Below are 13,326 nucleotides of genomic sequence, written 5' to 3'. Positions count from 1 at the left end.
GTTATTTTCCCTATTTTATAGGTAATGACAATGAAGCACAGAGAGATTAAAATTATATTCAAGGCAACCTTATTAATGGATGGTAAGGCCAGAATCTGAATCTAGGACTAATGTTCAAAAGCCCATGCACTTTTTACCTCTCCAACTCTAAAGTAGAATAGTTCCAAGCAGCAGAATAACACAAAGCCTATAAAGGAATTCTGAAGGTTGTTTTTACTATAAGCCTATCATAGGTGGAAATGAACTAGAGGGGTGGGTATATGTGTGTGTGTTAGGGAGAGGAATGGAGTTGGTAAGGAGGACAAATAAGGAAATAAGCTGGATTGACAGACAGACTATGGCCTACAAGCCATATCTAGCTCACCACCTGTTTCTGTATGGACTGTAAGCTAAGAATACTTTCCACATTTTTAAATGGTTGGGGGAAAAAAACTCAAGAGAAGATTAATATTTTGTGACATGAAAGTTATATGAAATTCAAATTTCAGCAACCATAAATAAGCTTGAAAACTTATTTCAATAGTTTTATTGAAGTATAGCCACAACCATTCATTTACATATTGTCTGTCTAGGCTGCTTTCGCTCTACAAAGGCAAAGTTGAGTAATGTGACAGAGACCAGGTGACACAGAAAGCCTAAAATATTTACTATATGGCCCTTTACATAAAAATTTGCCACCCCCCTGCTATAGGCAACAAGAACAGATCAAGGGATTTAAAGCTATGGCAAGACAGAAGGTCTAAGGTGTTCAAGATTGTTCCTGGAAGTGTTGTGGCCATAAGGAGAGAGGGTGTAACCTGAGCTCCTTTGGGCCCTGGAAGTAGTTTCACTGGGCCACAGACATTTGTTTGGGAATAAAAAGCACAATAGGAAGGATTATTATATGTGCTAACATTCTCTGTTGGACAATAAAGAAATATTTTATGGATGAAGTAATTCAATCAGATATTTACTGGAGCCCTTTTTTGAACCAGATACTATGTCACATGCTGGAAATATGAAAATGAAAAAGATTTTGTCCCTGCCTTTGAGGAGCTTATGGCCTAGCAGGAGAGCCACATATGCATGTGTATTGCCAGCTCTATATATTATAATAGTACACTGTGGGTTCCATTAAATGCTGGATGAAGTAGAAAACAGATGGACTGCCTCTATAATTTGTGCTAGTACTTTCAGTTATTTGTGATGAGCCTTAAAGGATGAGTAGAAATTCTTTTTCAAGGAGCTGCATACCAGGCTGGGGGAAAGCCTGACAGTGTGAGTATTTGCAGTTTATGAGGTTGGAGGAGAAAGAGACATTAGAAGTGATATAAAGGTTCTGTGGCTCGGTGACTGCAGGATGATATAATCTGATAGAGAAGAAGGGAAATGAGGAAGGACATGGTGGATGGAGGTTGAAGACAAGTCTGGTTAGGGATTTGAGGTAATGGTGAAACATACCTGGTTTCCAATTAGAAAACCATTTTAGAAATTTGGGCGTGAGGACCCAGAAATTCAGATTTAAACTGCATTTTCAGAACTTCTCCACTGGGAAAATAGGAAGTACATATTAATCTCATAAAGAAATTGACAAATCAACTTTGGCGCATGATAGCTAGAGCCACAAAATTAAAAACAGCAGTAGACATACAGAAAATGAAGACATCAGATGGGAAGCAAGCAATAATTAATCACTTGCTCCCATTCATGCCACCTGCTGCTCTCAGCATCTACCTTATCTTCTGACTCTGTTACCTCCTGCCTGGAGACTTGGACCTGGCCACTGGGAGATGGAGCCAGAGCTCATTCATCTCTAAAGGAGTGGAAAACAGAAAAGCTTTCACCTCCCACTTGGGATTCCTCAGTGAACAGAAGTGTCCATATCTGTTATCCAGGTCTAGTTATGTCTTTTTGGGTCTGGAATCCCACAATAAAAACAGAATCTGAAAACTTTTACTCAGCCCCTTGTTAAATCTACAGATGTTTATTGTCAGCATTTTTCAAGTCCTCAAATGTCTAATTTTAAAGACTGGGAGCATCTGCGATTGCCTTGTGTTTACATGCTGGTGTAAAGTAGAGGTTTGGGGAATACTTAGGTTAATCTTTATCTTCTCTGGTCTTTTTAAAGAAGTCAGCATTTTTAATATCTATTTCTGCTTTTGAAGATTTTCATACTAGATATGATGAAGCAGAGGCCAGTGGAGGACTGAAGGATGTCTGCTCCATACAGAAGCCATTGAGACATTTCCTGTTGCTAAAAGAGAACAATCTTCTGACAGGAGCACTATTTCATTATTTCATTTCAAGTTTACAGAGGATTCACTTCTCAAAAATTGGGCAAACCTATAGGTAAATTTGGATATACATTTTACTTAACCTTTTAGATTGCTTCCAGGTGAAATTATCTGATTATTTGCAGAGGAATAGGGGGGTTCAGACATTTGGGCATTCAGCTGGGCAGCTAGGATTAACTGGCTTGCCTGGCAATGCCTAAGACAGTTACTTAGTAGGGAGGAACATATTTCTACCAGAATAAAATGGCAGAGCAGGTCATGAGGAAAACCATGCAGTAAGTAAAACATATTTACTTACTTCTAATTATAAAACAACCATATTATAACAAAGTCAAATACAACAAAGGTATGAAAAGTAAAATTCTATACCCACCTAATTCATTCTTCCAAAGTAACAATTGAATATTGGCTTGAGATATATCTTTTCAGGTTTTTGTTTTTAACTTACATGTGACATATATGACATTTTGAAGTCTGTTGTATGCCCAAGGTTTCATTGTGCCTGGCCCTTTATAAATAATGCCTCATTTGCAGATTGAGTCAGGTGAGGGCTGGGTGAGAGTGAGCTTAGCCTGACCTGTGAGTTCTCATACTCCTTTGCTGCTATATGTCATCCTTCTTCCTTTGAAGCTTCCCAGTAGCTCACTGTCTCACCCCCCGCCCCATCCACAACCAGCTCCCCTTCCTGAGCCCTCCCCTTCTTCCATGGTACTACTGCTCTATGGTTACCTGACTTTGATTAACAAACAGATTTATAAGCAGGTCCTCCTCTGTGCCTGGTTCCATACCAGGCAATGGAGATGGACCATTAGTCCCCATGCCTTCCTTCAAGGTGGGTAGAAGTTTTTGACTCCACCATCTCCATCGCTTGGCAGGTCTAGAACCAGTACTGTCTCTGTGGCTTCATTCTCTCCTCTCTTTCTCTTTCTTTCTATCTCTGCCTCTAGTTACAGGCCCAGTTTTTGCAGCCTCAGCCTCACTTCACCCTCCAGTCCCTCTCCATCCCAGTCAGTTTCGTGGCCCTGAAGCACACTGCAGTCATATGCAGCCCCTCCCCATTTCTTGGAACAGTAGTTCACAAGTGTGCTCTGCAGAAACCCTTTCAGGGTATGTACAAGGTCAAAACTATTTTCCTAATAGTACCAACATGTTATTTGTTGTTGCAAAGCAACAGTGGGTAAAACTGTTGGTGCCTTAGCACGAATCAAGGCAGTGGCACCGAATTATACCAGCAGCCATTGTATCCTTCATCTTCACTGCTATGCATTCACAGGTTTTTTAAAATGCCATTTTCACTTACAAATGTCCTCGATGAAAAAAAAAAGAATTTCTTTGAGGAAGCAGCAAAAATTATTAATTTTACTGATTCTCAACCCCTGAGTACACATCTTCTTAATATTCTGGGTGACAGAATGGAAACGCTCATAAAGCACTTCTGCATACCAAAGGACAACGGCTGTGTCTCGAGGAAGAGCACTTGTGGGATTGTTGGAATTGCAGCTGAGCTAGCCACTATTTTAATTTCACTTGATAGAATGACTGATGGTTGGTGAGGCTGCAAAGAAGATAGGGACCAGGTATTGGAGGGCCTTGTAGGCTGTATTAATAAGCATGAGTGATCTGACTTCAACCTGCCTATTTCAGTTTTTATACTTTCCTGCTTACACAAATCCAATCCTTTCCTCCTGCTTGCTGTTTCTTAAGCACACACTTCCTTTACCCCTCCACCCTTCCTCTTGTCTTTCCTTCCACCAGGAGATACAATGACAGCTCCTAGGCTGCTTGTGATCCCAGAATCAGAAGAGAGGAAGAAGATGGGCCTTTTGCCTCTGGGAGTCTTACTGTCCCAGCCCGGTTTGAAGCCTGTTGTGAATCACCACCCTGCTGGTAGCCTACTAGCTTTCACCGCAGCCGAGTGAGACATTGCAGTCTGCACACTGCTGGCCAGCCTTACTACACGCAGGACTCTTGGGGAAAGCCTGTGAAATATTTTAGCCCCTTGGAATCGCCCTCACAGACAGACTGTTCTTTGATGGAGCTGATTTCACAGGTGGCTCCTTTCACCCATCGTGCATTAAATTTGACTGGCTTCTGTTTGAGCGTACCCTTTCCTTGACCTCGTCCTGTACCTAATAATGATACCATTAGAAACCAAATCAACCAGCTAATAGAATGTGGTTGGACTGGTTTAGATATATCCTGCATATTATGCCAGAACACAAAATACCATGCTACCTCAGAGCAAGAAGAAACTTCTGATAAATCAGATTTTAGATTAATATAATAATGATAATGTAGTAATAATGCCCTTGTAATTATGTAAGCCAGAGAACTACTGCCTAACCTTTTTGACATCATAGCACATACAGAAAATGATACTGTTCAGCCTGATGAGAGGATCAATATTTCATTCACAGCACATTAGTAGGGAAGCTCTGTGCTAGGTTTCTAAATAAGAGCAGTTCTTATTAGGGCCTGGTTAACTATGATTAGCTCCCCCCGTCTGCCTTTGATCATTAATGTTTAATATTAAGAATATTAATAGATTCAGTAATATTATATATATTATTATTAATAGTGTAATACTTAAAAGTTTGAATCCCAATCAGGACTGTCTATATTTAAACCCCAGCTCTGCCACTTCCTATCTGGGTGACCATGAGCAAATTACTTAGTCTCTTTGTACCTGAGTTTCTTCATCTGTAAAATGTGGGTAATAATTATACTTAACCTCACAGAGTTGTGAAGATTAAGTAAGTCAGCATTTGTAAAATGTGGTATTTGTAAAGTGCTTAGAACATCTCCTGCACATCGTAAGTGGCATGTGAGTGCGTGTGTATACTAGCAGCAGCAATGGGTACTAACTGCTGTCGCTACTGCTTCAGAGTAGTGATGTTCTGGGCTCAGTCTCCCCAGGCCCTCCTCATTGCTGCCTCCTCTGCCTCACATTCCTTAGTCTTGGCTCTCCAATAAGAGTGTCTTCTCCCTTTGTTTCATTTCCTCAGTTCTCCATTTGTTTGGGGGCCCTCCACCACCTGAGGACTAGGAGGACAGCTAAACTGATAACTATGCTCATCAGCTTGCTCCCACCACTATTCCTTGTCTAGAAAGCTCTTGTGATAGGGAAATAACTCTTACAAGTTGAACAGGAGCAAATCATCGACCTTGAAAAGAATTCCAGAGGGGTTGGGAGAGGAATGTGAACTAAGTTTGCCTGGCTGAGTTAGCCAGCAAGGTCTTGTTCTTAGGGGGAGAATGATATTCTTTGATCAGATGCCAGATATAGGAGCTGGTTATTTTCTCTGTAGGCTCTACCACAGCATGGAGAACAGATCTGGTGACTTTGGGGCCAGTGTAGCTCATAAGACTGAAGAAATGAGAGTTTTTTCAGAAGGCGGGCCTTGGGGTCACCTACAGGGAGAATGGTGGATTGGTATTTGCATGTCAGGAATATCTGTTGTTGAGAGACTCCTCAGCCCCTTCTCATCTGCTGTGTGAGTTAACTGGCCATACTGCCTCTCCTCAGGCTTGGCATATGCTCTTCCTCCATCTCTCTCCCTAGCCCTCACCCTAGCCAATTCCCACTCATTCTTCAGGTATCAGCTTAGCTGTCCCTTCCTCTAGTTACCAAACTGTGGGCCTGTCTTCTGCTCCACAGCACCTGGAACTTCCCTATCACAGCACTTGTCCCACTGTATTTAAATTGTTTTACATGTCAGTGGATTTAAATTCCTTAAGGGCAGAGACTGTGTCTTCTCTTATATTCTCCCTGTCTAGCATTGGACAGTCAGTAGGTACCCAATAAATACAGTATTTGCTGAATGAATAAGCAGTCCTTTCACATCTAATTTCTTATTTGACCCTCACAACAGCCTAGTGATGTAGACAGCTCAGGCCTTACTCTGACCTCATGTTGTATATGAAGAAACCCATACTTACAGAGAAGCTAAGCCCCTTGCCACAGTGAGATCCTGATGGAGATCCAGGATTTAAACTGGTGTTTCTCAGGCATGAATGTTCAATACATTGTTTTGTTTTGTTTTTACAAACTTTTTCCTTTTAAAAAATAGCATTAAGTTAAACATTAAAATAGTATTTGTTGTTTTTCAAGATTACAAAAACAATATCTTCAAGGCACCAATATTCCTGCAATGCTTTTTCCTTAGTGAATTTTGAATTTCAATACAGAGAAATCTAGATAAAATGTTAAATGCTGTATAATCAGATTCTAAATTCCAATGTGTATTGCAAAAAAATTATTGTGCATTTTTCTTAAAAAGTAAAACTTGACTAAAAATAATAGCATAAAAAAGTAATAATTTCATTGTATACAGTTTAGAGAATACTGAAAGATGAAAATCACCCCATCACACAGAGAAAACTTCTATAAATTAGAAATGGCCTGAACTTAAAAGGGCAACATTGAGTTTGAATCCTAGTCTAACCACTAACTAGATGTTTGGCATTTGGCAGATTAATTTTGAGCCTATTTCCTCAACTGATATATGATGAAATACTTTGGGGATTATTGTAAGAATTATAGATAACGTACATAAAATACCTAGCACAGTGCCTGAAACATAGTTGGCCCACTTCCAAATTGTAGCAATATTAGCCTTTTTGTGTATTTCTGTCTAGTGTTTCTACTCTGTTGTGTGTGCATACCTACCTGTATATATATATATATATATATATATATATATATATATATATATATGCTTTCTGATATATGTTATATTAAGTTGTCATTGATAGGGTTGCTGGAAAGGGCAGGTATTATTTTTAATCCTATTCTGTAGATGAGGAAACGGAGACTCTAAGAGGGAAAATAACTTCGCCTTGGTGCTGTATCTCATAATACCTGAACAAGGACTTGCACATGGGTCTCCTAATGCCAAGCCCATGTGCCTTCCCTGTCAACAGCACACTTCTTCTCCAGCTCCACCTCCACCAATACACAATGGTAGACCACAGATCCCTGCTCAAGAGGAAGGCAGGGGCTGGAGGCAGTAGAAGTGCAGGGAGCCTCTATACCAGCTGATGTCTGTCTGAAAACTTAAAAGAAGTGCTTATTTCCTCTGAAGTGACAGACATATTGCCCCATCCCTTAGCAAGGACCAGGCTTCTGGCTAGAAAGTTAAGAACTTTGGGGTCAGAGGATTGTTTTTTAGAGGGAGTTTGTCAGGGAACTCAGAACTGAATAGCCTTACTCCATGTTGTATGCAAGGGAAAGGTATACCCACATTTCTTTCAGTGTGTGCATTTGGTACTTAAAGGGCCTGGATGCCATGCATTGCACTAAAGCTAAGTATGAGCATCATTTCATATCATTTTCATCTCAGTGCACATTTTCTGATGGCTGGTGTCTAACAATGTGCCACTACCTATAGGAGATACAGAGATGAACATGTGACAGTCCTGGCCTTTAGAAAGAGCTCAAGGCCAAATAAATCAGTGCTTTTATAGAAAGAGCTTCCAGCAGGGTGTTTAGAAACAGACTATGGAACACTGGATATTAGTTCTGTGCAATACCATCTATTTGCATAGTACCTACCTGATCTACAGTGTTGGCATAAAGCTTAACTCATTCAAAGGTAAGGAGACTTATAAGCTAGATTTTGATGGCTGAGAAGAATTCTTAGGCCAAGGGAGAGAGGTGAGCCAAGGACCACCATGATTGTGGAGCCTTGCTCCCTGAGGAAGCTTTTATCAATAATTGCAGGCATGATAAATTAAGGTCCCACAGACCCTGCTAGTGGACTGTGATAACATATACAGACAGGCTCCACATAGGGAACTAGCAAGCCTTGGTAAGATTATGACACTTTTCGTCACCCCTTACCCCTTAACAGACAGGTTAAATGTGTTTCTTTCACTTCACTGTCTTCCTACATTTTTTTTCCTTCCTAGTTTCAAAAACAACTCTCCTTCAGCAAGTTGTTTCCAGGAAAGTCTTAACCATCTGTCCCTTCTGGCATACCCTCTTCCATTGAAATCCATGCAGAGTAGTCCAGGTACTCTATCTTTTTGTGTGTGAAGCCATTAAATCTAATATTGAGTATGTGGCAGTGCTCAAGGGCATGCTTCTTCCACAAGAGGCTCCCTCAGCCCTGCTGAGGTAAAAACTGAGTATAAATTGCCACTAACAGAGTTTTCCAACTAGAGCCATAAGTACATCTGAGCATCCCCTATACATTATGGTGCCATCAGCTCTCTTGCCACTCCTCTGCACTGCCTGCCTTTTGGCTGTTTTGCTTATCCTTAGGCCCACCATCAGAGTGTGGGCAGGAGAACAAGAAAGGGAAATGAACCCCAAATCAGTCTGCTGTGCACTTAGCTCACAGCACTGATGATAAAATAGACAGGGATGAGGGTTGACACTGGGCAACACACAGGGCAGGCCAAGAGGATCAGTCATATCTTTCTCAGCCCATTGTCCAAAGACTGGGGCCCCCTCCCTGAGCTCCTGAAAATGAGTGGCCCTGTGTTTTCTTTCTGTAGAATTTCTCACAATATTGGATAGCTTTTTTCCTTCAAATTTACCATGGTAAGGATGATATTTGGGTGCTGATATTTAACTTTAATTCTTTGAATTCATAGCATGTTGCAGTCCCCAGATATATCTTGTGCTTGAAGCTATGGGCCAAAGTAATATATTGCGATCCTCAGTGGATTCCTTTTATCCATGTGTTCATCTGTACTCTAAAGTTTAATTGAAAATCTGCTGTCATCAGATCCAAAAATGGAAGGCAGAATGCACCTAAATTGAGGTGTCAGACACTTGGCTGCCTAACTATGCTTTCTGGATTGTGGTGTTGAGAAGCGCTGCCATTCTGTATGCTTTCTCCTAATGGCTGTTGTGTACTTGCTTCTGAGAACAGTGTAAAGACACGCATGGGCTCTAATCAATCTTCCTGAGCAGACTTGCCATTTCTCTGATCGTGTTCAGCTGGGGTCCTCTGAGAAGAGAGTGGGCCTTTCCCCTCAATGGGCAAAGAGCCAGCTTCCATTTCAAAATCTTTCAGAAAAAAAAAAAATCCAACAACCCAGAGCCTGTATTTATTGAAGATTGGTCTAAAAGTCTCTCATATTGTATGCCCCATCAGCACTCAAGTGCCTCTCTTTTAGAAGGATGTAAAGGTTTAATCACTCTGGTGGGGATTTAGACCCAGAGACTTCAGAGAAATCTTATTATTTCTAACTGCAGGCAAAGAGTATTAGGGCTCCACTCTGGATCAGGGGCATGACATGTTCTATAAGTAATTTATCTTTAACGGGAAGGGCCTTCCTTACCAGACTGTCTTAGAAACAGTACTGTGACTGGGCACTAGTTCATTATTCCTCCTTTTCTCTTCCCCTCCTCAGTCTTCTGCTTATTCTTTCTGTCCCTACCCGATCCTATCCAATCTGTCCACCTCACAAATCCTCCCTTTAATATGGGAAGCCAGGTGCTTGCCAATTAGAGTAATGTTTTTGCAATCAGTGACCTCATTCCAGCAGCCTGATGTAGAGCTGTCAGCTGCAAACTTCTGAACGGACCCTACCTGCAGCCTCTCAAATAACTAGCTGAGATGAGGAGAGTTTGCTCTAGGCTCCACATGCACTCAAGTCTGTGCTCTTGGACATGAAGTAATTTAGGGCCATCCTCAAACACATCCCCTGCCCTATTGTACCTTCATAGAGGCAATATTCACAGAAGGCCTTTTGAATCCCTACACAGAGCCACAGGGATGATATTGAGCATATGGTTTCATTTGCATGGACCCTTCCCAGTCCCTGGGTCCTGCCTTCCTGGTGCTGAGGCTGGAGAATGTCACAGGTGGAATTCTGCTTATGGATTCATTGTTTTGCTTGGGGACTATAGTATGGTGGCAGATCAAAATCCATGTTCTAATGAGTTTGGTTAAAGCAGTCTTCTGCTCTTCTCTTTTAATCTGGCCTATCTGAGTTCCTTTCCACAGTTAATGATTCCTATAATGGTTTTGCCTCCTGGGTCAAAATAAATCAATAATCCACAGATATTTAAAAACCATCAGTATAAAGCTCCTGAGTAACCCTTGCCCCTTGTCTTCCTTCTGGGTGAACTTACAGCTTGATCAGTACAGTGATATGTCCCTTACATCTCCTCTTTTCTCCCAGAGATGGGCAGCAGTGAACCCCTTCCCATCGAAGAAAGTGACAAGAGGAAAAAGAAGAAACGGAAGGCCCGGGCCACTGACTCCTTACCAGGAAAGTTTGAAGGTTGGTCACTCAACTCTCTTAGATCTGGACCTGTGGCTCCCCAAGCGTGGGAAGAGCATCCTGGTAGCCCATGGGTCTAGATCCTGGGCTGCATCATCTTAGAGCCAGCTCCTGGCTACCTGTGTGTAGGGATCAAAGATATGGGTGAGAGCTTACACAAAGGAGTAACAGAGAAAGAGAAGGCAGGGATGGGGAAAGACTCTGGATGATGCACAGGCCTCCTCTCAATGGTCTGAGTACTTCATAGGGACAAAAAGACCGATCTGTTGGAACTGTACATGGAATGAGATTGCCTGGTGTGTTTCAGCCCCTTTTCAAATTTGATCTTTCCCTCACCTGTTCCTGGAGGAGCCACTGAGAGGCAGAACAATCATGTATGAGGGAGAAAGAACACCAAGGGCCATGACTGCAAAGAAACTTAAATCAGCAGAGATTTTGGCCCCTAGAGATTGCAGCTACTTGTGCTGTCTGAGTTGGACTCCATTTAAGAGTGCATGTTGTGTTCAGAGGACATGATGTTGGGTCATCAGGCATTTTGAACACGGGGTGAGGCATCAGGCTCGGTCCAGGTCCTGTCGTCGCCAGGCATGTGTTGGGATGAAGTCGGTCCCTGGACACTTTGGCAAAGGACTGGAAGGATCAGTAATTACTCCTAGGAGCGACATGCCCCCTTAATCTATTTCCTTTCTTTCATTGTGAGACCTGAAATTAGCTTCCCCTATGGTCCCTCTTTCCAACATGCAGATACACTAGTTAATTGATTGTTCTGATTGTTCTGTAGAGTGGTTCTTATAACAACCCCTTTATGAATCAGGAATATTGGACCTCTATCCACCAGCCAATCCTGACACATGTAAGAGGCTAATACCAAAGTATGCATATGATAGGAGCATACTTACAAGCAACTGTATGTATTCTTATAAGTAGCCCCAAGACCAAACTGATGGAACCAAGAGAATAGTGTAGGGTTTTGTCTGTGCATTTGTCTTTAACTCAAACAGTAAATGTGTGTGCGTGGGGGTGGAGGAAGGTGGGGAAGGGATAGACAAAAGTCCCAAGGTTTTTAGAATAGTTTCCAAATCAACAGGTCTTTCTCTTTCAATGAAAATGAGAGTATTTCCTGTTATTCAAAGATGGCTTGTGCAATTATAAGGCTTCTCATGCTAAGAGTGATAAAATCTCATTTCATGGTTAAAATATATTCTGGTCAGTCTGTGGGTTTAAATGCTTCGTTGTCTCAAGAGGAGCACGTGAAGAACAGATGCCAAGGGAGGAGGAGGTCAGCTTGGCAGAGCCACGATAGAGCTGTGGCTTCCTTTGGAAGGGGCTCCAGTTGTGCTATTTTGTGAGCTTGTGCTATTTGTGAGCTTGGGTAGGTCACCTAAATGTTCTTTCAACCCAGGCCTGTTACTGTTAGAACAGCTCTGACTCAGCACTCTAAAAACTTCGAGGCATCTGTTTGCATTCTACTTCTGCTTCCTGTGGGTGACTTCTGGAAACTTCTCAAAAACCTCCAATAACTTCCATTGTGTGCAGTACAAACTTAAACAGTGCTTTACTGCCCTTTGTATCACCAATGCCCAGCACAGAGCTGAATACCCAGTATGTGCTAAAAAAATGAGTAAGTTAATGATGTTCATTCAAGTCACACCCCTTCCTTAAGGACCCCCCAGATTCCCTGAACAGATCTAACCTTTCCCTTTCACTGCCCTTTTTTACTGTGTCTTGTCCCTCTGTGACAGTACCTACCACTGCCTTGTTTATTCTGGGGTCACTTGCATATATATCTCTTTTCTCCACTGGACTGTGCCCTCAAAGGGCACGGATTATATTTCATTCCTCAGTCTCTATTCTGAGTCTAACATGCTCTCTGGGACAGTAGTTGGTACTCAAGAAGTGTGTGCCAAATTGAAACCCATACACTGACCTCATCTCTAAAATGAAGAACTGGATGCTTTCGATGTGGTCTGGTTGTTGAGAAACTGAATCCTGAGATGGCTGGCATTGCTAATGGTCCTCCTCATCACTGAGTGCTACAGAGGCATCATGTGCCTGTGTTGTCAGACTAGGGAAGCTGAGTGACAGAAGCTCTTCTTGCCATCTTAGCTTGTGAAATGGCAACTCACCTTGTTATTCCTCTCATCCATTTCACTCCTAGATATGTACAAGCTGACCTCTGAATTGCTTGGAGAGGGAGCCTATGCCAAAGTTCAAGGTGCTGTGAGCCTGCAGAATGGCAAAGAGTATGCTGTCAAAGTGAGTGTCTCGTCTGGATACCAGGCTTTACTTTGCAACTTGTCCTAGCTTGTCCTAGACCAAATAAATTTTATATTCTGCAATGTGATGGCTCAACTAGCATGGGGACTCTGAAGCTGTATGTACTGGATTCAAATCTTGGTTTCCCTACTTGCTTGCCACATAACATTGGCAAATTACTTAACCTGTCTTCCAGTTTCTTCATCTGTAAAATGGGTATAACAATAGACCCTATATAATATTGTGAGGAGTAAATAAGTTAATATGTATAAAGTGGCTTGAACAATGCCTGGCTCATAGTAAGCTGCTTCTCATTCTGACAAATGAAGTCCGCTTTAGTAAGCAGACAACCAGATGTGGAATTAGAAGGCCTACCTGAATCTCTGCGGTGACATACTACTACTGACTTTGGGAAAGTCACTACACCTCCTTAATCCTCAGTTCCCACATCTCTGAAATGAAGATGATAAAACCCACCTCTCTGTCTCATGGCATGAGATGAAGATGAAAATAAAAATGAACTGATAGGAGTAGAAACACTTCACAGATTACAAAA

General features: G+C 41.9%; 1 protein-coding gene across 25 annotated transcripts in view; it reads left to right on the top strand.

The window, feature by feature from the left end:
- Nucleotides 1-13,326, top strand: part of LOC108404949 (MAPK interacting serine/threonine kinase 1) — a 51,945-nt gene that overhangs the window by 19,444 nt on the left and 19,175 nt on the right. For 12 of the 25 annotated variants that reach the window (XM_073233866.1, XM_073233867.1, XM_073233877.1 and 9 more), the window contains 4 exons: nt 2,145-2,328; nt 8,184-8,287; nt 10,413-10,514; nt 12,673-12,770. In XM_073233866.1, coding sequence (XP_073089967.1) covers nt 8,272-8,287; nt 10,413-10,514; nt 12,673-12,770 — 216 coding nt within the window. In that variant the 5' untranslated portion in view covers nt 2,145-2,328; nt 8,184-8,271. The remainder of the gene's footprint in view (nt 1-2,144; nt 2,329-8,183; nt 8,288-10,412; nt 10,515-12,672; nt 12,771-13,326) is intronic. The other 13 variants (XM_073233864.1, XM_073233884.1, XM_037021746.2 and 10 more) reach the window with 3 other exon arrangements.

Source organism: Manis javanica, chromosome 4, assembly GCF_040802235.1.
Source record: "Manis javanica isolate MJ-LG chromosome 4, MJ_LKY, whole genome shotgun sequence".
Taxonomy (NCBI): Eukaryota; Metazoa; Chordata; class Mammalia; order Pholidota; family Manidae; genus Manis; species Manis javanica.
This window is presented reverse-complemented; position numbering and strand designations above follow the sequence as displayed.